This window comes from Prinia subflava, chromosome 9, assembly GCF_021018805.1.
Source record: "Prinia subflava isolate CZ2003 ecotype Zambia chromosome 9, Cam_Psub_1.2, whole genome shotgun sequence".
Lineage (NCBI taxonomy): Eukaryota > Metazoa > Chordata > Aves > Passeriformes > Cisticolidae > Prinia > Prinia subflava.
In genome coordinates this window covers 13,384,333-13,408,835 of record NC_086255.1, presented here as the reverse complement: position 1 = coordinate 13,408,835, position 24,503 = coordinate 13,384,333, and the positions used below count along the sequence as shown (strand labels likewise).

General features: G+C 48.3%; 1 protein-coding gene across 1 annotated transcript in view; it reads left to right on the top strand.

Annotated features, from left to right (window-relative positions):
- ARMH3 (armadillo like helical domain containing 3) overlaps window positions 1-17,982 on the top strand; it is a 122,675-nt gene extending 104,693 nt beyond the window's left edge. Inside the window, exons 25-26 of the mRNA XM_063405478.1 lie at window positions 9,661-9,777; window positions 15,653-17,982. Coding sequence (XP_063261548.1) covers window positions 9,661-9,777; window positions 15,653-15,745 — 210 coding nt within the window. The 3' untranslated portion in view covers window positions 15,746-17,982. The remainder of the gene's footprint in view (window positions 1-9,660; window positions 9,778-15,652) is intronic.
- Window positions 17,983-24,503: the final 6,521 nt, after the last annotated feature.

The window sequence follows — 24,503 nt, the reverse complement described above, 5'->3', positions numbered from 1 at the left end:
GGCTTGTTAGTTGCTGCAAAAGATAAAAAAAGATAATCAAAATGCATGCCAAGCTCCCTAGCCTTTTGGAGTGTCTGTGTTCTTCTTTCACATGTCTTGATCTTCAAGTCAGAGTCCTGGTGAGTTTTGATTTGGTTTTATTTCTATGCTCTTCTGCAATGATTATATCCCAAAGAAATCTGTAGTGGCTGTGTGAGGGCTACGAGCTCTCTTGGTTTCTCTGCTGATTTCTGTGAACCTGACCAGGTGATGTAGTTCCAGAAGCATCATGTGACTGCAGGTGTTTGATTAGACCATAACCAGAATAAGCCTCCCCATTGTTTTTTCCTTGGGCACAATTAGGTTTGGGTTTCTTCATACCGGAGCAGTGCACTTACTTCTGTCTGGGTTTGATTGAACAGAAAGGGCTTTATTGCATATCCTGCCTTAATCTATTCAGTCTTCTTCCTGAGCTGTCTTCTGGGCAAATTTGAATTTCTTTACTGGGAATCAGTTTCCTCTGGTGTACATCAGGTATCCTGTTGTCATTTCATCAAGGCAATCTCAGCTGAAAGCTGTGTGTTTGAGTTCCAGCATTTGCCAGGATGCTTTCTGGCTACTGGTCCTAGAAAGATTTTATTTCAAACCTGTTCTTAAAATCTTCATCTACCATTTTTAAGGTTCTTATATCTGTCTTTGATTTCTGTAATAATTTTGTACGTCTTGGCTTCTCAATTCAGCTGGAGCAGCGGTTCACAACTTAAAACTCTTTTATCTTGTTTTGGGGATCAAGGTTACTGGTCTTCCTTTGGTCAGTTAAATAGTGCTAAAGAGCTGCTGCTGACTATTTTTTTCCTCTGTGTTCAGCAGGACAAGGTCTTCTGTAAATAGAGAATTGCACCAAAGGTTGCACACAAATCACAGCATTCATTTGCTGAATGCTGGTTAGCCACTTAGGCTGAACGGGTAGCATGAATGATAACAGTGAGCATAAGGATGCTCTTGTCCTCTTGTGTGATGTTTTGGTGACAGCAGTTGATTTACTGCTCTGTGAGAATGCAGCTGGTAGATAAAAAGCTTCTCCTGGAATAGCCCATCACATTTCAGCACTTAAGTTAATTGTAAGCACAAAGGGGAAATAAAAAAATTAACGGTCCAGTCCACAGCTATCTGCAGTGCATTTTGGGCCTTGGTGGAATTGCAAGTGCTCTCACATACCTACAGTGAGAAATGTTTTCATAAATGCCACCAGCTGGAGATAAGGGTTCACAGCTCCAAAACGGGCTATAACTCCAAAATAGCAAATCTATCTATCTATCTCAGGGTTTTATGCTCCTGCCATCATCCTGGCCTTTCTTAATACTGCCTGCCTTTCTCAACAGAATTTCTAAAAACAGGCAAGCTTAGTGGGTCTCATTCAGTTTCTGAATTATCTCCCCTTCCAGATCTAAATGTCTGCTCTGGAGACTGCTTATTTTATTAACTGATAATTTTTAAGATAATTTGTTTCAGGATCTTTGACTTCTTTTCCTCTGCTTGGGTTTTGAAAGTGCCAGCATTAAGCAGTATATGGATGTTTGTTCCCTTTGCAGAAGCCCACTGAACTTGTTTTCCTTCCTTGAATAGTGCAGAGTTACCTCCTATATATTCCCTGGAGACCCTGTCCCTGCAGTCTGGGGAAGAGCACCCAGTGTCCCACAGAGAATACCAGGTTCTTTGTGCCATGTGGGATATGCCACTTAGAATAAACCCACTGACCATCTCTGAAACTGGGAAAGGTGGATTGGTCTTGAGAAGATGCAGTGTGAGCTACGTGCATTTTTCCTCCATGTGCTCCAAACCTGAATGGGTTGAGCAAAGTGCATTTAACACATGTGGGAGTTGTCGTGTGCATGTACAGGCGTGACTTCTTGAAATTGCTCTGCAGCAAAAGGATTCCTGGCACAGGCTTTCTGGTAAGGTGGGCAGGCCTTCAGCTGCCTGACAGCTGGATCTCAGAGGGTGTTGTAGCACAGCACTGCCTAGTCCTAGTGATGGCTGCAGGAATGTCCAGGGTTATCACCACATCCGTCTGTTCTGCTTGTCTATACGTGTTACAAAATAAGCGCCCTGCAAGCTGTGCACATAGGGACCATATGTCTTCCTTGTTACGTGCCTTTGTCCTTGTTTGCAGCCTTACTGCTCCCTAAAGTAGGTGTTGATTGTTGGGAATGCTCCTCCTGTTGGAGCTTGGAGTGGGCAATTTTGTACATTTACAGTTGCTTCTTGGTGGAGCTGGGTAACAGTTTTGGCTTTGAGATGTTTCTGAAGGCTGAATGATTTCCAGATTGGTTGGATCAGTGTGTTTTTTACCACCATTAAATAAAGTTGAGCACCTAAGGCTTCTAATGGATTGTGGGTTTAAAACATTTCTGAAGCAGATAACTCTTGTCCCAAAATAGGATGCCATTTCTGCTAGCAGAGTTCAGAGAACAACAGTAATTTTCTGAGTGAGCTTATAAATTATTTATCTTTAGAAGAGGCACCTGTGGGCACAGGAGAAAGACTGTAACCAAACCCTCACACTCCATGGATAGAAAGTGTTGCCTTTGTAGGCTTGTTCCTTTAAAGATCACAGATCCCTGCGAGATCATTGAACAAACATCTGAGCTACTGACAGACTGGCTCTATGCTGAGGTGAGAAAAGGGGGTGTGAAATGTCCCTCCTTGATGTTGCTAAGTAAAATAATAATAATGATACTCTTTTATGTACGATCAAAACCCTTTGCCTTGTGTAGAGAAGTGATGAGGCCTGGATTTTGATACCACTCAAGTGCAGATGTATAAAAGCAGTCCTCAGGAAGGATTTGGGACATAGAAAGTTAGACTTATGTTTGGCTGGCACAGAGCAGTTCACTGAAATCAGCAGGACTGCGAGAAGTGACTGGCTGGGACAAAGGATGAACTAGTGGGCAGAGACAGTTCACTTCCAAACTCCAGGAAGCAGTGTCTTGGCTAATGCTCAGTGAGCTGAGCAGAGGCAGATTGGTGAACACAAATTAAAAAGTGTCAGAGTAAACCTGGTGGGACCTGCACCAACCTGAGCAGTGGAGAGCAGGGTGAAACACCTCCTCTCCCTATTTCCTGGCTCACTCATCTTTGCTCTGTGCTGCTCAACTTCGTCATGTGTCCAGCTCCAGATACTGAGCAAGACTCCCATGAGTTCCATCAGCTTTGGATTCTCCACAGCAAGACTGGAGCATGTACTCATGTCTCGTTGTTGCCCTGGAGCTCAAGGGCAGCTGCACCCACCTCTGCAGGCTGTTCCTCTCCCCAGTGACCTCTTACAGCACTACTGCCCAGCAGTGTTGGTGCATCCCACGTCAGTGGTGTCCTGTTTCATACCTCAGAGGAGAAATTTGCCCTTGTTTGCTTTCACTTAATCTTTTGGTCTGGCGGAACTTTTTACTGTTCAAAAAACATCCTTCTTCCAGCAATTTTTCGTGTACTCAGGTCAGAAGACATGATGCCTTCTACTCTGGGAATAAGAGATGTGTGAGCTGGTGGGGGCTGTCTTACAGGCTCATGCTCTCAGCTCACACACGAGAGGGCCATGGGTCCTTCACTGCATATAGTACAAGCTGAGCTGCTGGATGCAGGAGATCTGGGACAGGATTGGCAGTGTGCTGTGTCTTACACATGTGGCATGGTTACACTTGAATCTGCAGCCCACATCTTTGTCTTTCCCATCAGACCCACTCCACATCCTCTGGATCCATAGATACGTGCTGCACACGCAGCATGTCTTGGGATTCTGAGTTGTGAAACTATCATAGCAACATCCTCCTCCTCTTTGTCTTAGCATTCCTGAACATGGAATTAATAGGCATGGCTTGATCAGCGTGGGGGTGAGGAATGGTGCTAAAGCATCAGCACTGCATTTAGCTCCAGGATAGCTGCAAAGGTAAGGTAGTGTTGGGTCAGACTAAAGCTCTGTGCTGCTGTCCTGGAAGGGTGCTTTTCTGGAAGCCAGTGTGAACAGCAGCTGCTTCCAGCATGTGTGTGTAGCATTGGCAGCCTTAGTGGAGCCTCTCTCTAAACTTGGCTCCTGCAGACAGAGAAAGAGGAAAGGGAGAAGGAGATGAGTGCAGCTGGGGTTTGGGCAGAGTCTGTTGGGAAATGTGGCAGCTGTGTGTGTGTGTTTTTATTTAACTTCTAATTATTTAGTTATGTTCTTTGTCTGTGGTGCTTCTGGGGATTAATTTCATCAGAGACTCCAGCTTGCATCAGCAACTTTAAAGTTGCTCTATGAGAAGTGTGATGGCACTTGGAAAAATAAAAAAATCGTTTTCCATATTAATTAGAAGTTCCTACTGTAAAATTGATGTCAATTATCCAGCACTTTATTATGGAGAGGCAATAGCCTCTTTGTAGTCCAGGTGTCAGCAGCCTTTTCATTACAATGAGAAATGTTGCTATTCAGTTGGATTCATAGGAGAAACACTCAGGGACTATGAGTTGTTGTAGATATTAAGGAGGGAGAAAAAGGGGACGATCTGTACTAAACCTGGAGTAAACAAGCCAGTTTGAGGACTGCAATGTAAAATGCACATTTCTACTGGCATACAAAAACCCTAGGGTCTCTTCCTACAGCCTCTACCCTCTGAGCTGAGGGGACAGACTGCTGAGTTTGCTTGTGGTGTTTTGCACTTTGACTAGGTTTGGGAGGTGGGACTGCCAGAATTCCCTCTGTGTGTGGTACACAGGCATGTTTGGCTGCCCTCAGCTCTTCTGCCCTGTTGTACAGTGGTGTTGATGGGAGGTTGGCATTACATGCCCCATAGACTGGCTGCTCCATCCTCTGGCATGGAGCAGATGGGACAGAGCCTCTGGCTTTTCTGTCCTGTGGGGGCTTGCTTGTCCTGACCTGGAGACCCTCCCCCATCCCAGCCATGTGAGCAGCAGGGAGCTGGTGAGGGGACAAGTGCATTTTAACCTGGGTGTTGTAGGGGTGGTGTTTTGCCTTCTGCTTGATGTGAGATCATTCAATCAGTGCCGTTCCAAATTCTCCTGTGTCGCAGTAGTTAATGACTGTCTTATGGGCACAGAGAGGCTTTAGTGAGGTACTGGTGATGCTGACTGATTGCATTCTTGTGCTTTCCTGTGCTGATTAAAAAGGCAGTGTAGAGACCTTGATTTGTTCTTGCTTCTGTTTCTCCTTTTATTTTTCTGTCATTACCCGTACATGCTTCCTGGAACCTATCCACCACTGGGTCCTTTGCTGGGTGCTGTGAATTGCTGGTGCTCTCTAATTTTATGTTCCAGTAAGGCAGAGACTGCAGATGATGAAAGATTCTGCAGGTTAAAAAGTTACTAAGCAATGAAGCAAATTATATCTGCCAGATAGATGGGCCCTAGAGCTGCATGTTGTCCATTAGGTTTTACTGCTGGTGCAGCTTCCACTGTGGCTTTGCTGCTAAAAGTAGCAGTGTTCTCCAGGCACAATGGGGATAGGAGACTGCTGTGTGTAATCCTTGTGTTTCCCCAGAACAGGGTCTTCCAGGAGCACTGGTCTCTCCTGGAGAAGTGCAGTATGTTGGCTCTTGTTGAGGATCAGTCAGACGGAACAGCTCTGGTGCAGTAAGGAAGAAGTCGGTGTATAGTGATTAGTACAGCAAAATGATGGTTTGTTTTGAATGGTGAAAATTTCAGGGCAGGGGCAATTGCTTCTGGGGGAAATGGTTTCAGAGCTTGTGTTCACAAGAGGCCACTGACCCAACCAACCAAGATTGTCCATCCAGTTTGCAAGGCAGTGGTGAGCTGGTGGGTGAAGTAAGGAGCCACAGACTGTGAAATAACCTTGTTCCTCTGGGTACAGTGACGTGGCATGGCATGGGTGGGATTCTGCAGAGAGCTGAGCCCCACAATCAGTCCCTCCTTTGGAAGCCAGCCCTCCTGCCACGTTCCTAAAGGGATGCCTCTACACACAAGTTGCTGGTATTACTGGGGAAGGAGAGTTTTATGGAGCATGGGCAGTTATAGCTGCAGGAGGAAGCTGAAATCTGAATGCCAGAGAAAGCACTTGCTGTTCAGAGCAGCGCCTGGAAAGTTGGTTTGGGGACATGCACTCAGGGACCTAAATCTCTAGCATTTCTCTGGAACTTCTGGAAAGCAGTCAGTGAGTGAGTAGTGGGGCAGGGGGTTAATTTGATGGCAAATTATCTTTAAATTACAGTGGTGCAGCTCCACTGAGTTCTGGTTTGTTGCAGTGGAAAAAATGAGCGAATGTAGCCTCTGGGGCTGATACAGGTAACTGCAGGAAGGGAATTCAGCAGCCTTCCCTCTTCTTGTATTGACTGTGTCTGAGTTGCTTGCTTCCGTCATACTGCTTTTTTAAGACTCTGATTCCCCTAAGGTAACCTACAAAAAGACTTTTAGATTATGACTCCATTAGGTTGGAGTGTTTTTTTCACTGTAAAGATCCAGTAAACCATTAAAAGAAAAGAAAAAAAGCTTGCCCTGCACGTTTATCCTTGCAGTCTGAGGCATGTCACATCAAGCTCCTTGAAGATCATCTACAGTTCCAGTTTGTCTGTCCTTGCTTGACACTAAAACTGGTGTTTTTCCAGCTTCTCATGAGATTGTAAAAATCTGAATGACTATTTAAAATCTGTTTGGAAGAGCAGCCAGAAGTCCCTTCCTTAAAGTCCCTTCTCACACTTGACCATCTTGGAATTCATATTTTCTAGACCAGAGATGTCCAAGAAGAATGGGTTGAACAAGACTTTGAAGGAGAAATGCTTTAATCTCAAAATTAAATTGCTCTAGTTCCTTTGTATCTGACAGAAAGGTGCAGATAAAGATCTTGTGTGTTTAAGGAAAAAGGCTGTTCTTCCTGCAGTAGTTTTCCTGAGCAAAAGTCAAAGCAATGTGTAAGAAGGGCAAAGGATGCTAAGACACAGTCTTCTATTACACAGAGGATGTGAGGTTTTTTGTCATGTGTGTAGGAAGTTGATGCCTTTTAAATCATCTGTTAGATGTTCTTAATGCCTTCTGCTGCTCTTTGACCTGTCCTCTGTCTAGCAGCTGCATCTTAAAGAGCAGGTGAAATCATCTCAAGGATGGCAGGTCCTAATCTCAGTAACAGTTTCTATCCATTACAAGGTATGAAGTTGAAATGATCTGTGAGTGGGTTTATCTCAGATCCCACGTAGCATTTTTTTCTCAGCAGCAGCAAGAAAGGGAAATTATCAGGCAGTGGGGAGAAGCTGTTTATTTTTAACTTACCCTTTCTTTTTAAGTTCTATTTCATAATTAAAGGAGATAAGGAGTAGAAGCCAATGAAATACACAGCTGAAGGGATAAGCTGATCTCAAGCTCACTGCAGAGATTACAATAAGTAGCAGAGTAGAGACTTTGGGGGCCTCTTTTTCCTTCCCTGTCCTCATCCTAAAGTATCAAACTGAGTTCTTAGCTGCCTTTCAAAGGTGATGCAAGAGGGCAGATTTAAAGGATTCTGGTTACAGAGCTCACTGCTGCCCTCAGAGTTTACTTCTCTTCACCATGGTTTGAGGGTGCTTCTTTTGAGTATCTGAAGAGATCTCTACTCACAGCTAGCAAGGAGGAATCCTGATTGTTCCTAAAGAAACATGTGCATCCATTGAGTGATCACTACTGTGTGGCACTGTGCATGCCTGTGTGTGTGGGAATACAAGGAGATTGAAGGGAAGGTTCCTGGGGAGTCTGGTAGCCCTGAATAAAATGCCTTTGCTCTTGAATTACTGCTGGAGAAGCCTGTTCAACTCCTCACCTTTCAAGTCTGGTTCTTCCTCTGCAGCTTATTAGTCTTGGTCAATTTGGCTTCCTCTGATTGACAGGAGCAAGCTGCCAGATCCTTCATTGCTCAGAAGAAGGTGCATTATGCTATTACACTCTGTCCCTAGTGGATAGTTATTCTTGTGCCCAGGTGACTTTCTTTCATCATTGCTCTTGGCTCTGCAGTACTTCTTGTAGCTTCTGCACACAGGAGCAAGAAGGGCAGGCTGAATTTGGAGATGGATGTCATTGCAGGGGATTCTTTCTGCCAGTGGAGCTGACAAACAAAACAGCATTAGGAAATGAGTACTGGAGAGGAGGCTCTGAGCCTTTGCAATACTGGCAAGCTGTTCTTAAATAACATTGCAGAGTCAATGAGAATCTGAGACCTTCAAGTCCAAATGCTTATTCCTATTCCTAGCTTGTGTCTGCAGTGCTGGAGGACAGTTGAGCTGCAGAGATTACTGCATGTCCATCTCACCTGGGAACCACTTTTGGAACCCCTTTTTTGCCCCTAGTCCTCATTTGGATGATTCCCTGTAGATTCTGCCACCTCAGGTACAGAGCATGAGTGTCTCTGTGCACATGCAGAATTTGGGGGAAAACAAGCTTTTGAGGGAACCCTAAGCAACTTTAGATTTCTTAGAATAAAGGATGTAAGGACAAGATTCAGTCCTGTAAAGGGCAGGAGCTGCCAGCTGCCTAAAGGGGCAGCTGAGAGTAGTGCTTACATTGTTGGGAGTACAAGAGGAGAAGTGCAAGGTCACTGTTGTCTTCCTCTGCAGTGCTCCTCTTAGGATCTTTTCTGAATTGTGATACCTTGGAGCAGGGTCCTCTTCCTGTGCACCTTTTACTGTGTCTTCCTACTGAAGCATGTCATAAGCAGGGGTTACTGTAGTGCAAACCTCAGATATTCTTGATATTCTCTTTAGCTCTCAGAGCAAATGGCAGCAGCCTAAGAATGAAGTTCATGTGTTAGGAGAATCATTTCAGGCACATGTTTGCCCAGGAGTGTTGACCTCTATGGTTCCTTGTAGGAACATTATTGTACTAACACTCTCACAAATGCTTTGAGGAATATGTTAGTCCATGCAATGCTTTAAAGCTAAAAGTTATTGTGGGACTCCCTCTTGGTGTTCCCTAGTTAGGAAAATGAATTGTTCAATAGGACAGAGATGTGTAACTGTGAATCTGCAAGTATAGCCCAACACTGGAAGCAGAGTAGTGCAGTAATAAAAGCTGGAACTGCCTTGGCTGCAGTGAAGGCTGACAGTCAAGTATCTCCTGGGCAGAAAGACCTGGATGCATGTCTTCATGTCTTTCTAAAAGCAGAGTCTGTACCAAGGCTGGTCTTCTCTTAGTGCCTGTCAGAAGCTTGTTCCTATCAGGAGAGACATGCAGTGCTCTGTATGGAAGCTGACCTGAGCAGCTCTAGAAGCTGGTGATTTAGCAGGCTGTGAATGGTGATTCACCAGCCAGGAGGGAAGTGTGGTGGCAAAACTAACCTTGGAAGCACCATGGGGCTGGGCAAATCTGTGTTTGTGTTGTGCTTCTGTGTTGCATCTGGGTGTACATGTGGTAATTAGTTGCTTGATTTATTAATATGTCTAATTCTGATGACAGAAAGCTGCTGCTGTCATGGATACAGGTTCCATCTACCATTCTCATGAATGGAGAAATTCTGTAAATTTCGGGACTGTTCCTTGGCATTAGGAAGACTTTAGTGCCCACCTCCATGTTGTTAATCGTGAGCCAAATATCGGCTGTTAAAGCCAACTCTGTTGTGAAAACAGGTGCCAGAGTTGTAATCTGTCTCAGCCTTGCTCCTGCTGTGCTGAGGAGTCTGTGGGTACTGATTCCTGTGCTGTGTTTGGCTGTTTCTGGCAGGTTCTGGAAGTGGTGCGGTCCAACTATGACACGCTGACCCTGAAGCTGCAGGACGGACTGGACCAGTACGAGCGCTACTCAGAGCAGCACAAGGAGGCTGCCTTCTTCAAAGAGCTGGTAAGCTGCCTTGCCTCTGAGCAATCAACAGCCCTCTGTCACAACTTTTGCTGGGGCCTGGGCAGATGTGTTTGGGGTGTAGCTGGGCAGTCCTGTTACTGCACTGGACTGCCTCCAAAGACAGGGCAGGAGCAGGATCTAGACAGACACGGCATGGCTTAACAGATCTGAGAGCTTCCTGGAGCTCCCTGTGTGGCTGAAGAGGAACCTCCAGGCTGCTTAGGCCAGCACTGGTCAGATGGTCCCTGTCCCTTTTGCCATGGGGATTTGCTGTGCTTTGTACTGTTAAATTTGTATGGGGATAAGTTGACTGCTCCCACCAGGGTTAATCACACAAAGCAACTTTGCTTTTTTGCTGGTGTTAAGGGGACCATGAAGTCTGGGACTGGTGAAACACCTTCCTTCTCATGGCTTTCCTTCATCACTCACAAAGAGGAGTTTCCAAGCAAAGAAAGTGAAGGCATTCCCTAGTCCTGTCTCTATCTGCCAGAGGAGAAGACAGATGGTAGGAAGATCCACAAAAATTACAGAGCAAAGACAAAAATGAGTCTAAATAATTCAGGTTGATAGTTATAATTCTTCAGCAAGCCAGCTTGCTTACCCTGCTCCAGAGAGCCTTGATGGAACCTTTCTTGTCCAACAGCCATATGAGTGTGGAGGCAGTGTTTTTGTAGTGGCTGGTCTGTGAGGGAAGCCTCACTCTTGAATCATTACAGCTTCACCAAAGGGAGGTATCTCTGACTTTGGCAGGCTTCTCCACCAGTCTGAGAACCGATTCTTTCTCCCAGCTCTGTCCCTGCTGATTGATGAGTAATTGATGCCTGCCTACTCTGTCACGAGTCTCCATGAGCTGGGGCATGTTGTTGTGCATTCCTCTGTCAGCTCTGCTCCAGAACAGGCACCTGAATTGGTTATGTTTCCTTTTACAGAATGCTTTTAACTCTCTTGGGGTCATTCCAGCCCTGACATTGGGTAGTATGCAGGCAAAACCACTTGCAATTGTTTCTATGCTATTTTTCTGTGTTCTTTTGTGCTTGTTTTTGCCTCTCTGGCCTGCTGCGTGACACAGCTTTCCTGGAATACATGCAAAGAAATTTGGCCATAGCCTTTTTGTGTCACAGGCTTCTTCTGCTACTGTACCCTGGAAATAAGACACATTCCTGTTTCTGTTGTCATCTGTTCTGTCCCAAGGGCTCCCAGTTTCAGCCAGCATCTCGTTCCCCTTGGCCAGATGACTGCTCTGCTTCCTGCACATCCCACTTTCCACTTGGCCTGGCAGAATCTCAGGCCAATCATGCCATTTGATTAAAATGATATTCTGAGTCCTATAATCATCACAGCCACAAAACACTTCAGCTAAAATTATTTTCTTCCTAGACCACTTTCCAGTTTTTTTCAAAATCCCAATTTTGTATCATTTAAGAATCTGTTTATCATAACCAGCTCGTCAACTCCCTTCTGAAAATTGCCCATCCAGGTACCCCTGGGACCCTCTCCTCAAGAGCATATAAAAGCCTGAATAATTACTGTATAAATGTGCTGATTTGACCCAGTTGTGAATCTGTTTAATCCACATCTCTAGATGCCCTGAGAATTGGGACCCTATTAAATGTTCTTTACTCACAGCTACAGAAAATCCCCTGCATTCCATTAAGCTGTTCCCTCAACACAGCGGGGAATGAACCTGATACGTTATGATTTGTCTTCAGCAAATCCAGTTGGCCTCCCAGCCTCCTCACCCTGTTTTTCTCTAGCTGCACAGTAACTGATGGCTTTATTAATTGTTCAAACAACTCATCAAAAAGGCCCTAATCTGCCCTGTCCTTGCCACAGCCTCCTCAGACCAGGTACTTGCTTTTTTTTTTGTGAAGCTTTGGAGTCTTTACTTCAGCTTCTGTTGGTGGTCTGATGTTGGATAATACCCCCTGACCCACTGCTTTGTGTTCAACCTCTGAAGTTTACAGGATTTCTTGGAGGGGGCAGAGGAAAGTTGCTGCAATTCTCTTTGTGGGCTGTACTAAAGGAGCAGGGCGGATGGTGAACTACAGGTTTCTGAATTCACATTGATCCCATCAGGCCCTCCTGGACAGGATCTGGTTGCAAATAATTCTTTCCAGATTCTGCCAGGTGTTCTTATTACTGTCTGCAAATGTTTGCATCAAAGCAAACCCTTCTTGGGTGGGGAATGACACAGAGGAGACATTTTCCTTTTCAGCTGTCTTTTTATCTCTCTTTGCTCCCATTAAGTAGGTAAGCAGAAGCTTCCCCAAGCCATTCTGGGGGCTCCTTTATGCTTAGAAATCTTGTTCTCACTTCTTTGACCTGCCTTGCTAATGCACTGCTTTGCTTCTCTTGCTTTGCCTCAGCGCTGCTCTATCTTGCTAATCCCAAAGAAAAATCTGCTTTCTTCTCCTGTTCTCTTTACAAAGAGGTTTTCAAAGGCTGCGGTACTGCAGCCACATTGTGGCGGAAGGTGATGTGCAGATTGTTTTATCAGATGGGTTTTTTGGCATGTTGTGCTGCCTTTGAGGGGCCAAAGGAAGGAAGTTAAGAAGTTTTCTAACACTTCTTACTTCTTGTCCTTTGAAGCCTCAGGGATGTCATTTGAGGTCTGTGCTGCTTTGATAGAATGAATGGTTTGGATGAGAGCTTTTGGACCCTCACATTGCAGCTGGAGGAATGTGTGGAAAGAGATTTCAGCATCTTTCAAAAACATTCGCTGTCTTTGCAGTTAGATCGGTTTCATCAGTCTCAATGTAGTCTGATTAGGGATTGATTTCTACTGGGGAAATTACATTAATTTGACTTTTAATTAAGTGTAGTAGTCAGTGTAAACCTTCTTCTCATTGTACAAATAATTTGAGGGCTGTTTGTTGATTAGGACTAGGTTTAATTGATGAGACTTGCTGTGAAATAGGAGTGTCGGTACAACCTTGCACACTTCCAGCTCTAATGACACAAAACTAGAACTTAATCATGTTTTCCCCCCCATGGTTAATGCCCTTGCTTCATCCATTCTTTCATTTACTCATCCTTCCACAGGTGATGTCAGCATTTCATGCATTTTCCATTTCTTCAACATTTGTGGTCTAATAGTAAGAAAACAATTTTAAAGCTCTTCTGGTCCTAATTCTCAAGGATACTCTATACAAAAGCAAGAGAGGACATGTGCTCTGCTTGTACTTCCTGGCAGATTGAATGTTCAAGCTCTGACCTTAATTTCTGCAGTTTGGGGGCCTTTGTGTAAGCCAGTCTGGAGAGATCTGGCAAATTCCAGGCTGGCAGCCAGACCAGGGCTGCCCACTGCACCAAGCTAGGAGATGTCCTGGGGTATATCCTTATGGAGCACCTTGGGTAGACTACAGGAAGCTTCTGAAATTCATCCTTGTTACAGACAGACACATCCCTGTGTAACTGTTTGGTCTTCCAACTCCAAAGGGGAGATGAGCTCTGGCTCCCTGTGCTGAGCCCTGGTGCTGGAGATAACTTGATTTAGCTTTAATTTGAGCTATTCCTACCTTTTAAGCGGGTTGGCTCAGGCTGCCTGATTTCTCACAGCATAAGAAATACTGGGCAGAGATTTGTGTAAATGTCACTCTTGTGTGTTATCATGCCCACTCTTCTCCCCAGTTTGTGTTAAGGCAGATCTACGTTCATCTAGACTGCTCTTGACCAAAGTTTGTGTCTAAAGCTCCTCTTGAAACCTGAAGCTGTTTTTAAATGAAACTAGCTCCACAGTAGCTACAGGTGAGCTCCTCCACCGCTTCACAGGCCATAGGTTTTCAAAGTATTTCCTCTTTTCCTGTGTAAATCTTCTTTGTCTAAATTAGGCTGAGTATTTCTTACCCTTTCCCTGGGGAGCCAGATAAATATTACTCACTGTTCTCTTTCTGACCTCATTTTACATAATGGAGTGTGTTTGCTCTATTCCTCCTTCTCTTTGCAAACTAATCAGGCTAATTAATTTCTTGTGCTCTACCCCATAGCTACAATTTCTGCTAAGCCCTGTGTTCTCATTGTGCCACTCCAGCTGCACTTTCTGGGCTTGCAGAGACTCCTTCTTGGAGACCTTGATGTGCATACAAGCTGAGAGTCTTCTACTGCTGGTGCCTGACTTCTGGCAGCAGTTCCTGAGGCCAGGAGCTCATTACTGCTTGTACTTTCTGTTGCTGGGACCCACAGAAATGCTTTTAGTCAGAATAAGGATACTGGCTTACACTGCTTGTAGCATCTGCCCCTTTTCTTCAGGCATTCATATTCCCCAGGGCAGAGAGTCCTCACAGCTTGTTACTCATGTTCTTTCCTTCTTGTGAGAGCTAACAGGCTCTCTATTGGAGCTCTTGGTAGGACTGGGACCAAATCCTGCCAGTGGGACTCCTGTCTCCTGGCAGCAGCACAGCTCCATGCCAGCCAGCGTTCTAGAGACCCCTTGAAGGTGTTAAACACAGGGTACAACTGTGGTTATCTCACAAGACATGGTCCCAAACTATTTGAGGATGGACAGCTAAAAAAGAGAGTTGAGGAGGTGCTCCAAGGGAACAAAGAATCCTTGGGATCTCTGCCAAGCATCCTTATGAAGGAGAGTTTGTGGTTTCTGCAGATGACATAAAGCTTAAACACTTTGTCTTTTAGGGTAGACATTCTTGCTGGCATGCTCAGGTTGTTTGGGTATATGCAGTGGGGTACACTGGGGTTCATTTCACAGCTTTCCCTCTTAACCTTCCAAATTTTGATTTCCTTCCCTCTCTTACACATTCTGCCTTTTGGGTAGCTTTCTGCCCTTTCTGTGTGTTTTTCTCACCGGGTAGCAAGTGGGACCCTTGGCAGTATGTGTGTGTGTGTATATATATATATAAATATATATATATGTGTGCTCTTCCAGCCCCCAGTGCTGATTCCTCATTATGCATCTATATAATTCTTCCCCCAGTGCTTCTATAAAGCACAAAACACTAACCAGGTCAGCAACAACCTTATTATCACAGGCTCCGAGTCTCTGGGAACTGTAATCCTGTTGTTTGGATGAGCTTGTGTCAGTTTTGCTTTCTGTCACTGCTGCACAGTCGCTGACACAGATGATGTTTGACTTTGTTTTCTCGTTGCCAAGTGCAGCTGAGACTGAGCCCAGTCTGGGGCCTGCGTATTTGGCCAACAAGTCTGCAGGCATGAGGGGGGAAGGGAAGCTGCTGTCAGTAGAGCTGCCCAGCTCTTCTTCATGCTCTGTGGGTGACCAGAAGTCTGGGTGTCACTGAGGGATAAAGGTGTCTCTTCTTCAGAGACAGTCAGGGAGCCAGCTGCACGTGTACAGCACTTGGAGTACACATAGCTGGCTCTGAACCCAGGGGTTTCTGCCAGCCTGGGTGATAATTTGTGTTCACAGCACAGTAGCATAGCCTCTCTCCTTTCCTTCAGTCTGTATCTTTGGCTCTGTGGGTCCTGGAGCAGGACAGAGGCCGTGGCACTGCATTAATCCAGGAAATGCTTGCTGGCACTCCAGAGGGCATTGATAAAATATGATCTTTAAGCTGCAGCTTGGGAATGCTCACTTCCCCCATCTCTTTGCCCCAGAAGAGGAAACACATCATAGCTCATGCATCCACACAGTGCATCTTCTTCCAACCCTTTCTCGTTGGGAATTTACTCTCATGGTGTGATGTCAGTGTAGACAATCCTGTTTTTCCAAGAAATGGCTGAACCTCAGCATTTCCTTGCTAGGCTGGAGTCTCAGTGAGAACTTGCTGCAGCAATTGCTGTGGAGCTGTAAATGCAAAACAGCTTCACGCTGAGCATGGAGGTCAGCAGTGTCAAAGCTACCAGGCTCATGCGGAGCTAGGAAGAGTCCCGTGGCTAAAACATCTCGTTTTGTTTCTGTCAGGTTCGCTCCATCAGCATCAATGTGAGGAAGAACCTTGCCTTCAACACGCTGAGCCAGGAGCTGCTGCTGAAGGAGTTCTCCACCATCTCCTGAAGCGGGGCCGCCGCTGCGCCGGCTGAGCAGACGGGCCCGCGTGGGCAGGGCGCTCCAGCGCTGCGGCCGGTCACCCCTTGCCTCCTGCCTGCGGAAGGGACTGTGTTTCTTTTAGGGGAACGCCTGCTGCTGTGTGTTTGATCCCAAAAGAATGTGTTTAAACAGAACTCGGGCTGAGGAGAGGTGATTGGTGTGTTGAGGAGAAAGCATTTTTTTATGGTGCCGTGGGAGTGGGCAGCCATTCCTGTGACATAGCAATGGGAGATTCCCTCCACAGCCTCAGGGAAAATGCACTGGAAACCTTTGTAGCAGAGCTGGGGAGAGCTCACAACTGAAATAATAAAACCCGCCCAGCTGTGTGAAACTGTTCTGGGTAGAGATTGCTTACCTGCTCTATGGGGAAAGCTCTCTGGTCCCAGGTGAGGGCTGTGGCTTTTCCATCAGCCTGGATCAGCATGTCCACCTGTACTGTAAGTCAAATCCACTGCCATCCTATTGGGAATGGCTCTGGATTATAAAGCAGTTTCCCCAAGGAGCAGACCTTGCTCACTGCTGTCTCCTGATGTCAGAAGGTGTCACTTCAACCAAGCCATCAGATTTCTGGAGAAGGGGAAACTTTGCCTCGAAGGCTGTTGGCTTACAGGGTCCAGTGTGAGCCAGTATACAAGAATATGGATCATCAAACAGAGCACTTTGTTACTGGAGACCAGCTCTGCTTCGGGTCACTGTTGCTTCCACTGTTTCTAAGGTAGATGGACATTTTTAGGTATTTAGTTTTCATGGGGCAGAGGACAGGCTGACTTCTTCTCCCCACTCACCTTATTGCCCATCAGAGACTGCTTTGTGACAATCCTCCTCTTCCTCACAGGAACATCTGCCTTGCACACATTTGCAGGTGCCTGGTGACCTTCATAAATGAAGAAGTCTCCAGTTTTCCCTTGTGTGTAGCACACAGTTAAAGTGCATCTGGAGAAGCAGTGACTTCGCTCTCTCGCCCTCCTGTCTTCACCAAGGGACTTACAGCCACGGTCTGCTGAGGGCTTCCTAAGGAAGAGCTCTGGGATGGTGCTGTGGGGCACAGGCAGGCCTTTCTGCTCCCAGAGCCAGCGCTTCAGAGGTGCCCAGATCTGGCAGAGCCTGTTCAGAGTGCTGGGGCAGGCTCCCAGCTCAGGAATACACAGCATAAACACCCGTTCCACATCTGTTCCCTGCTCATGCATTTTCAGCTCCCAGCAGTGGTGTTATGATATTAGGATCTGACTTGGTGGACTAAAGTAGAGAAGTTATTTACATCCCAGATCCACAGGGGTTTTTTTTCCTCCCCCTTAGAAAACAGGTGTTTTTTTAAAAAGTGCCTAGTCCTGCTCTTAGCCTTGTAGGTTAGTCTGAGTAATGTGGATGTCATGCTCATTTGCCACCATTTTTAGGCAAGGCCTTTTTCATGCTAATGTGCGTTAATTGTGTTAATGTTTCATCTTACCTGCTATGAGCAAGGGAAACTGAAAGCTGTGTCCTTGGCCACCCACTGGGCACAACACCCGATGAGGTCCCTATGTTTTCCTGGGGAGCACTGGCTTCTCTCAGCAGATGATACTATTCCTCAGCAGGGAATTGTCTGGCTTTTAACAGCTAAGCCAGACATTTATTTGCTTTCTGCCATGCAAGTGTATGGGAATGTGTATGTGTCAGAGGGACAGTGCTCAGGAGAGCAAGCAGGCTCCATAAAATCACTGCTTGAGAACAGGCTAGGGCATGTAGAGGAGGCAGCTTTTCCAGTGGAAAACAAGAAACAGATGTTTGCAGTACATGGTGCTTGTCTGGGGGGGATAGAAGGGGATCTCACCCCTGAGGGGGGAGTTCCTTCTCAAGGGGACTTGAGGTGACTGTTGGAGCATTGAGTTACCCAGCTGTCCTCATGCCCCCTGTTCTCTGAGCCTGTTTAGGCTGAGCCTAGATACATATGTGAGAGAGTTTGGGATGAGTCTGCTTCTGACTCGAAACCTCCGGAATTTTCAGCTTCTCACTCTGGGCTCAGCTGTCTTGTCTCCCTGACGATGCTCCCTTGCTGGATCGTCATAGAAGCCCAGGCATGTGTGAGATCAGTTCCTGAGCCTAGCCCTCATCCAAGTCTGAGCTGGGGAAGACTGTGATACATGTCCTCTTGTCACACTGTCACTGAACCAAGCACTGTAAATGGATGTACATACAAACCTAGAGCTCAATAAATAGCAGAGCCCCTCCTGTCTGGAGTGTGCAGTGTTTGTCCTTCCCACGAGGGAGAGTGGGGTGGTTGTGGGAGTGGCCCTGCCACTATTTGGTGCCACACTGGCTGCAACAGTGCTGTCACCTGCCCTTGGGCTCTTCCTGCCTGTTCAGAGGGAGGTGGTGGCACTGCACAGTGATGCTTTGTCCTTGATCCAGTCTGCAGGTACCATAAGCATCCCTCTTCCTCTTATGTGTCCCTGTGGCTGGCACTGAGGAAACCATGAGCAAGGCTGAGAGCCCATGAACAAGGGATGCAGGGACCTGCCTGTGCGTGGTGTGATGCTCTCTGTTGCTGGTGTCAGCAGACTCCTGCTCACAGATTCTGCTGCACATTTACCTGCTTTGCTAAACACCCTACTACTATGTGTTTTGAGGCCAGCTTGAACTGAGCAGAAAGTCATTTAAATCTTAATGTTCAGCTTCAGGATGTGTGTGATAGCCTCAAACTTTCCTGTATCTGATCTGAGCAGGTGAGTGTATTTTGTTATATCTAATTCATAACTCTGTCTGTTATTGGAAGAGCTGTTTTGGAGGCTTGGGGAGTGGGGGGAGAAATCAGATTGCTTCCTTTAAATTATGCAGCCAACTGTAGGGAGACAAATATTTTACAAAATAATGACCTGGAAGAGAATTGAATTTAAGCTAAACTTTGGAGGGAGTTACTAAGAGTTGTTTTATAAGTACCACTGTGATTTTTGATTTTTTTTCCTTAGCTCTTACAGGTCCCACTTTTCATGTAGACTCGAGAGAGAGGCAGCTCCTCAGGAGCTGAGTCTTCCCTGCACGGGCCAGCAGCTCCAAATGGTGTTTTGTCTGTTCTTTGGAGCTGCCAGGAGCAGGTAGTAGCAAACCCCTGCTCATGTACCTCAGCCAGACAGTAGAGTGTACCTTTGCCCACCTGCTGTGTTTGGTTTGCAAACCTCTTTGTCCTCTTCTTTGTCATGGCTATTGCAACTCTTGGTGTCAGCACTGAGGCCTTTTGGGCCTCTTTTATTTATTTTATTTATTCTCATCTGCTGTGGGGCTCTGTTTTCCCATTTGGTACTTGTTGGTATGAGCAGGGTCATGCTGGAGAGAAGTATGATGGGGTTTTTGGCAGATGAGCCATTGCAGTAACCTGAAAGGAAAGAGGTAAAGCCCAGCTTTGGAAAGTAGAAAGTAGAAATCCAAAGGGGCTAGGATAAGATGTGCTTTTCTGCTGGTGGCAACTTATTAATGCTTTACCGATGCTTTCAGGGGGAGAGCAGACAGAAGAATTTGAGCAGTTTGGGCCAGGAGTCTAGAGGAGGGCTATTGCAAGGCTAGTGGGACCTGGAGGCCCCTGGGGCTGCTGAGAGTCCTTTGCTGGTCAGAGCCCTGGTTCTCCACACCTGTAGCACAGTGTGGTTGTGCCCAGGGGGACACTGATCAAGCAGAGGGGTGATCCCAAATACATATGATAGGCAGCACCCTCGAGGCAGCATTGCTAAATGCTGTTGTCATTCTAAAGCTTCTTTGGGCCACCCTGGCAGGTGCTCAGGGATGCAGACCCCACATCTGACCCAGCGTGGCTATCACCCCTCAAGGCTGTGGCTGACTGCAAAGGGAGATGCTCAGGATGGGGCTTCCCCAGCCTCTGCCCTGTGGCCGTCCACACATCACTCAGAACCAGCAGCTTGTGCCCAGAGGAGCTCCTGCTCTCCGGGACAGAATGGGGCTCCCCTGGAGCCCCCAAGATCTCAGCACATCCCAGAGGGCCAGAACAAGCACAGGGTCCTGTGCTGCCCTCTCCCAGCCCGGCAGCCACCGGAGCATAGGCTGGGCCGTGCTCTGCATCCTCTGCTCTCTGTGCTGTCCCTCCAGGGCTAATTGAATCATGTGGCTGGAAATTGAATCCAATTGAATAGATTAAATGAGCCGGGCTTGCCGCTCACTGCAGCACAGCTCAGAGCCTTGCCAAGCTGCTGCCAGAGGCTGGGAGCTCCCAGGAGTCCCCTGGGGGCAGGAAGGGGCTGAGGAGGCTACCTGGAGCTGGACACCCACTGTGCTGGGCTGCTTCTCCAGCTCTGCTGTGACAGATGAACCCTCAGCCATTTCTCAGTGATGTGCAGCCTGGCCGTGTCCCAGGGCCCACAGGTCACTCTGCTACAGGCGTACAGAGGTTGGGTTGGCTCGTTTCCCTTCTGAAACAATTAATGACTAATTAGCTGGAGCTCCCCTGCTCCAGGGTTCAGCCAGGGCCTTCCCAACAGTGTAGAGGAGCTGGGATGTTCTAATGACCTGTGGCTGCCCAGGAGTTCCAATCCTGTTGTTCCCCCAGCTTACAAGTGGAGCAAGTAGTGCTCCAGCAGCACCCACCTACAGCACCCCAGCCCCGTGCCCTGCCTTTGGCCCTCTGCTGGACCATTGCCGGGATGGGATGGGATGGGATGGGACGGGACGGGACGGGACGGGACGGGACGGGATGGGACGGGATGGGACGGGATGGGACAGGATGGGCAGCTGAGAGCAGAGTGCACAGTCACAGCAGAGACATCCCCTCCCGTGGAGGTGAGCTCGGGCACAGGGCCCTGCCCTGGCAGGGCAGAAGGACACGTGTCCGCAGTGTGGACTCGCTCGTGACGGAGATGCACATCTGTTCTCACAGCAGACCTGAGCTGCTGAAAGAGTCCCTGGTGTGGCATCCAGCATGGCATAAATGAAGGTTGGAAATAGTATCTAGTTCCTCTTTAATTAAAACCTGAGCCCACAGGCACTGAGCACACAAACATGAGACGCTTTATAATGCTGGGAGGGCTTGTGAGACTCAGGGTATGTACTGAGCCCAGGAATGCTCCAGTCTCCACTCCCCAGACTAAGTCTTTTCTTCAAACAGATTTTGTATCTGTTAGGCAGAAGTGGCCTAAAGAAATGTTCTGGGTGGACACAGAGCCCCTCTTCAGCCCACCCAGCAGTGAGACCATACTGGGGAATCCCTCCTTGCTGGAGGCATAAGCAGAGGCAGGTGACAGGCTTTCGAGGATACAGAGTGTGATGAAAAGTCCTTTCTCCCTCCTGCACACCCAGATTTCTCACACCTGCTGGTTTGCATTTGATAGAGGAGTTTCCCTTCCTCCTGCAGCATTCCTGCTTGCAAGGCTCTCCCAGCAGCTTGCAGCATCATCTGTTCCTCCTCCAGCTTTGCAAGATTTTTTAGCAGCTGAAATTCCCCCTGGGTCTGAATCTCACAGTGGCTCCCAGCTGCCCATGTGTCTCTGCAGGGTGGGTTAGTGGAGATGGGAGCAGCCCTCCCCTGTGTGTGTCCTGGCTGATGTCCCCCTCCCAAGGACCTACTGGTCTGCTGTAGCTGTTCCAAGATCCCAGAGACCAATCTCTGCAGAGACCAAGGGACTCATCCTGGTCTTGTGTCACTGAGATGCATTTCCTCTGCAGATGTAAATACTGGGGTATATTCCTGAGTGAGGCCGTTTGCCCTGCCTGGAGCCCTGCCCAGACACCTGCATGGTCATCTCTGCTCTAGACTGGGGGCCCACCTGGGTTCTGAGAGGGAAATAGCTCCTGGTGCAGAGCTGCTCATCTCCATCTCCTGGCATGTTTGCAAGGGGTGAAGCTGGTTTAGGGAGCTCCTCTGTTTGCCCTCTGCCTCTGGAACCAGTCCCTGGGTGCTGCACCCCTTGTCCTAGCCCAGGAGCTGCCTGGGAGCACTCTCTGCTGTGGAAGCAGAGCTGTCCCTTGTTGCCAAGTGTAAGTCTGAGCCCAGAGACACCAGGTGACCACAGCCAAAATAGGATTAGTGGCATCTGCTGGGAGCTCATCCCGAGGAGTGCTATTGATGACCATGGCTTTAAAATACTGTTAACAGTGGATAAAGCACCGTGATTTCAAGCACTCGACAATTACATCTCTGTTTGAAATTTCCTAAAGATAGGATCAGACTCCTGAGTCCTGCTCTCTGCTTTTTCGATAGAACTAATAAGAATGGAGATATGCAATTAGAGAGTGTGCAGGCTGGTAGGGCAGATCAATGCCTTGTAGTTAGCTAATGAAGTGTTAAATTATGTCTTTCCCTCTCCCTGTCCCCCAGTCACATCCACCCCAGGCTGCTTGCAGAGAGCAGAGGGCCTGGGGGAGAGCTCCCTGCATTCCTCTACCCCTGAGGTGCAGACCCAAGCACTCGTGACTCCTCTCCAGGGTCGTCTTCTGTGCTTTGGAATTGTCTTGGGTTTTGTGTTGAGCTTAAGGTTTTCAGCAGGAGAGTGTAGGGACTTGTGGCCCCAGAGCTGGGGTGTTCCAGCAGGGATCAGGAGGCACAGATGAGCCAAAGGGATCAGTCCAATATTGCAGGGTGAGGATCCTGGAGGAGGAGCAGGGATGGTTGGGCGTGGGCTCACCTTGGGTTCTCAGGAGTTGACAGAGCTCTTTCTGCCCTCTGGAAATAGTTCATGCAGTGACATCTTCTGCAGTGCAGACCACCAGCCCTGCCTGTGGCTGGCTCCTGCCCATCCTGAACCTGCTGATTGCTTTCGTGGTGGATGTGGCCAGCATCAGCCAGGCTGCACAAGGCATGCTTTGATTAAAGCCTCAGACCCTGCTCAGATGATTTTCCTCAGCTGGCCCAGTCTTTTTGCATCTGCTGTACATCCTGGTGAGATTAAGATGTGTTTTAGCATTCTGGGGTGACTTTGCTGCTGTGCCTGTCCCTGTCCAGACACATTCACCAAAGCATCTCTGCATGCAGTGCACCCACAGCAGGGCTCCTGTCTGGGTCTGGACAAGAGGGCAAAGACCAGACCCATTCCTGCTTCTCCTACCTGGCAACCTGCAGACCTCCAGCTCCCCCTGCCCAGAGGAGCATTTAGAGGAGGACGTTGTATTTTTCCCAAGCAGAGAAAGGCTCAGAGGCTGTGAATCCTGGCAGAATGCCCAGTCCTCATGTCTGCTAAGGAAAGGAGCTGTGACCAGCAATCAAGTGAGTTGTGTCCCCCTTTTTCTACACTGTGGGGAGGGTGGGGTATGTCAGCCTGGGCCTGGGGCTGCCCCATCCTACCCTGTGGTACCCAACAACCCGCCCAGCTTCCCCCTCTCCCCAGCCTGGCAAAGCGTCTCTTGCTTGCCTGCCGGAACAGGAGCACTTAGCTAGGATAAAAATAGCCATGTTTGCCTCCCAATGGACCAGGGATGGCAGGAGGTGAAAACTTCCCTGTGCAGCTCTGCTGGGCTTGCCACATCCATAGCAGGATCAACCCCGAGGAAGGTGAAGTTGGTGGGTGAGCTTGGGCACGGATCACACAATGCTCCCAATCTACTTCCCTGGGACACTGCTGGTCCCCAAGGGCAGCCAAGAAAATGTGGCCAAGCACGTGGTGGAGGTTGTAGGAGGGAGGTTGAGGAGGCCAGGGAGCAGCAGGATGGACAAACCCAGAAGTGCAGGGGATCTGTGGGCTGGCCAGGCTCCAGCTTTGCTTGTCAGGCTAAGCAGAGGGGGCACTGCCAGAGCTGTCCCGGGAGTTTCCCTCCAGCCAGTCACTGCAGGCTCCGTGTATTGGCCACAGGGAGGGCTGGGGGAATGTGTTTAGTTCTCCGAGCATTTCTCCACTGCGTTTTCCTTGCTAAATGGCTCTTATTTTTAGATCCAGGCAGTTGCTAAGCATCACTGCCTCGCTAAGGCAGCTTCTTTCATGGCTTGACACCAAAGCACGCTGACAACACGCTGCCTCGTGAGCACGGCCCTCCCTCCTCGCTGATCTGGATTCCCTTCTGCCCTGCGGCTCCCGTGTGCCGGGCTGGCACAGGGATCAGGAGGGATCTTTGCCTCCTCCCGAAGCCCCTGCTCTCCTCTGTCTTTGCATGGGTGAGAGAATGAAGGGAGGAGTGGTGAGGGGAGCTGGACAGACCCTGAGATGTGCCCAGGACCCTGTCATGGTGCAAACAGTCAGTACTCAGGCAGTGACATGACAAAAGCCCCTGGCTTTGTCCATAGAGGGGACTTTCCAGCACAGGCTGCATCCCCCGGAGATGGTATCGTGCACAGATGGCAACAAATAACCAGGGGCAGCAGTGGGACATCAAGTTCCCAGTGCCAGATGTACCGGTGGGCTGTGAGCTCCTCTCTTGGCAGCACCGTGCCTCTGGAAGCCTCCCCTGCTGCTTCACCCTTTCCCTGGGGCTGCAGGAGATGGGGGTAAAGTCCTGCTAAAGACTCCAACCCTGCATGGAAAGCCGTGCTCGGGATGGGGGCGGCAGTGGGACCCGCTTCTGTGCTTGGCTGCAGGCAAGGGGACCTGGCCGCCCTCCCCACACCTCTGCTGCATCTCCTGACCCCTGCCCATCCCCTCCGTCTCGGACCGATTTCTCACCCAGCTTCTCCCCCCAGGCGGAGATGCAACAGCCCCGCGGGACAGGGCAGGGCTGGGTTCCCGTTCCGGGAGTCCCCCGGCGCAGCCTGATATGGGCACTGACACGCAGGGCTCGGGGGACCCTCTCTTCCCCTCGGTGGGCTGTGGGGGTCTGCGCC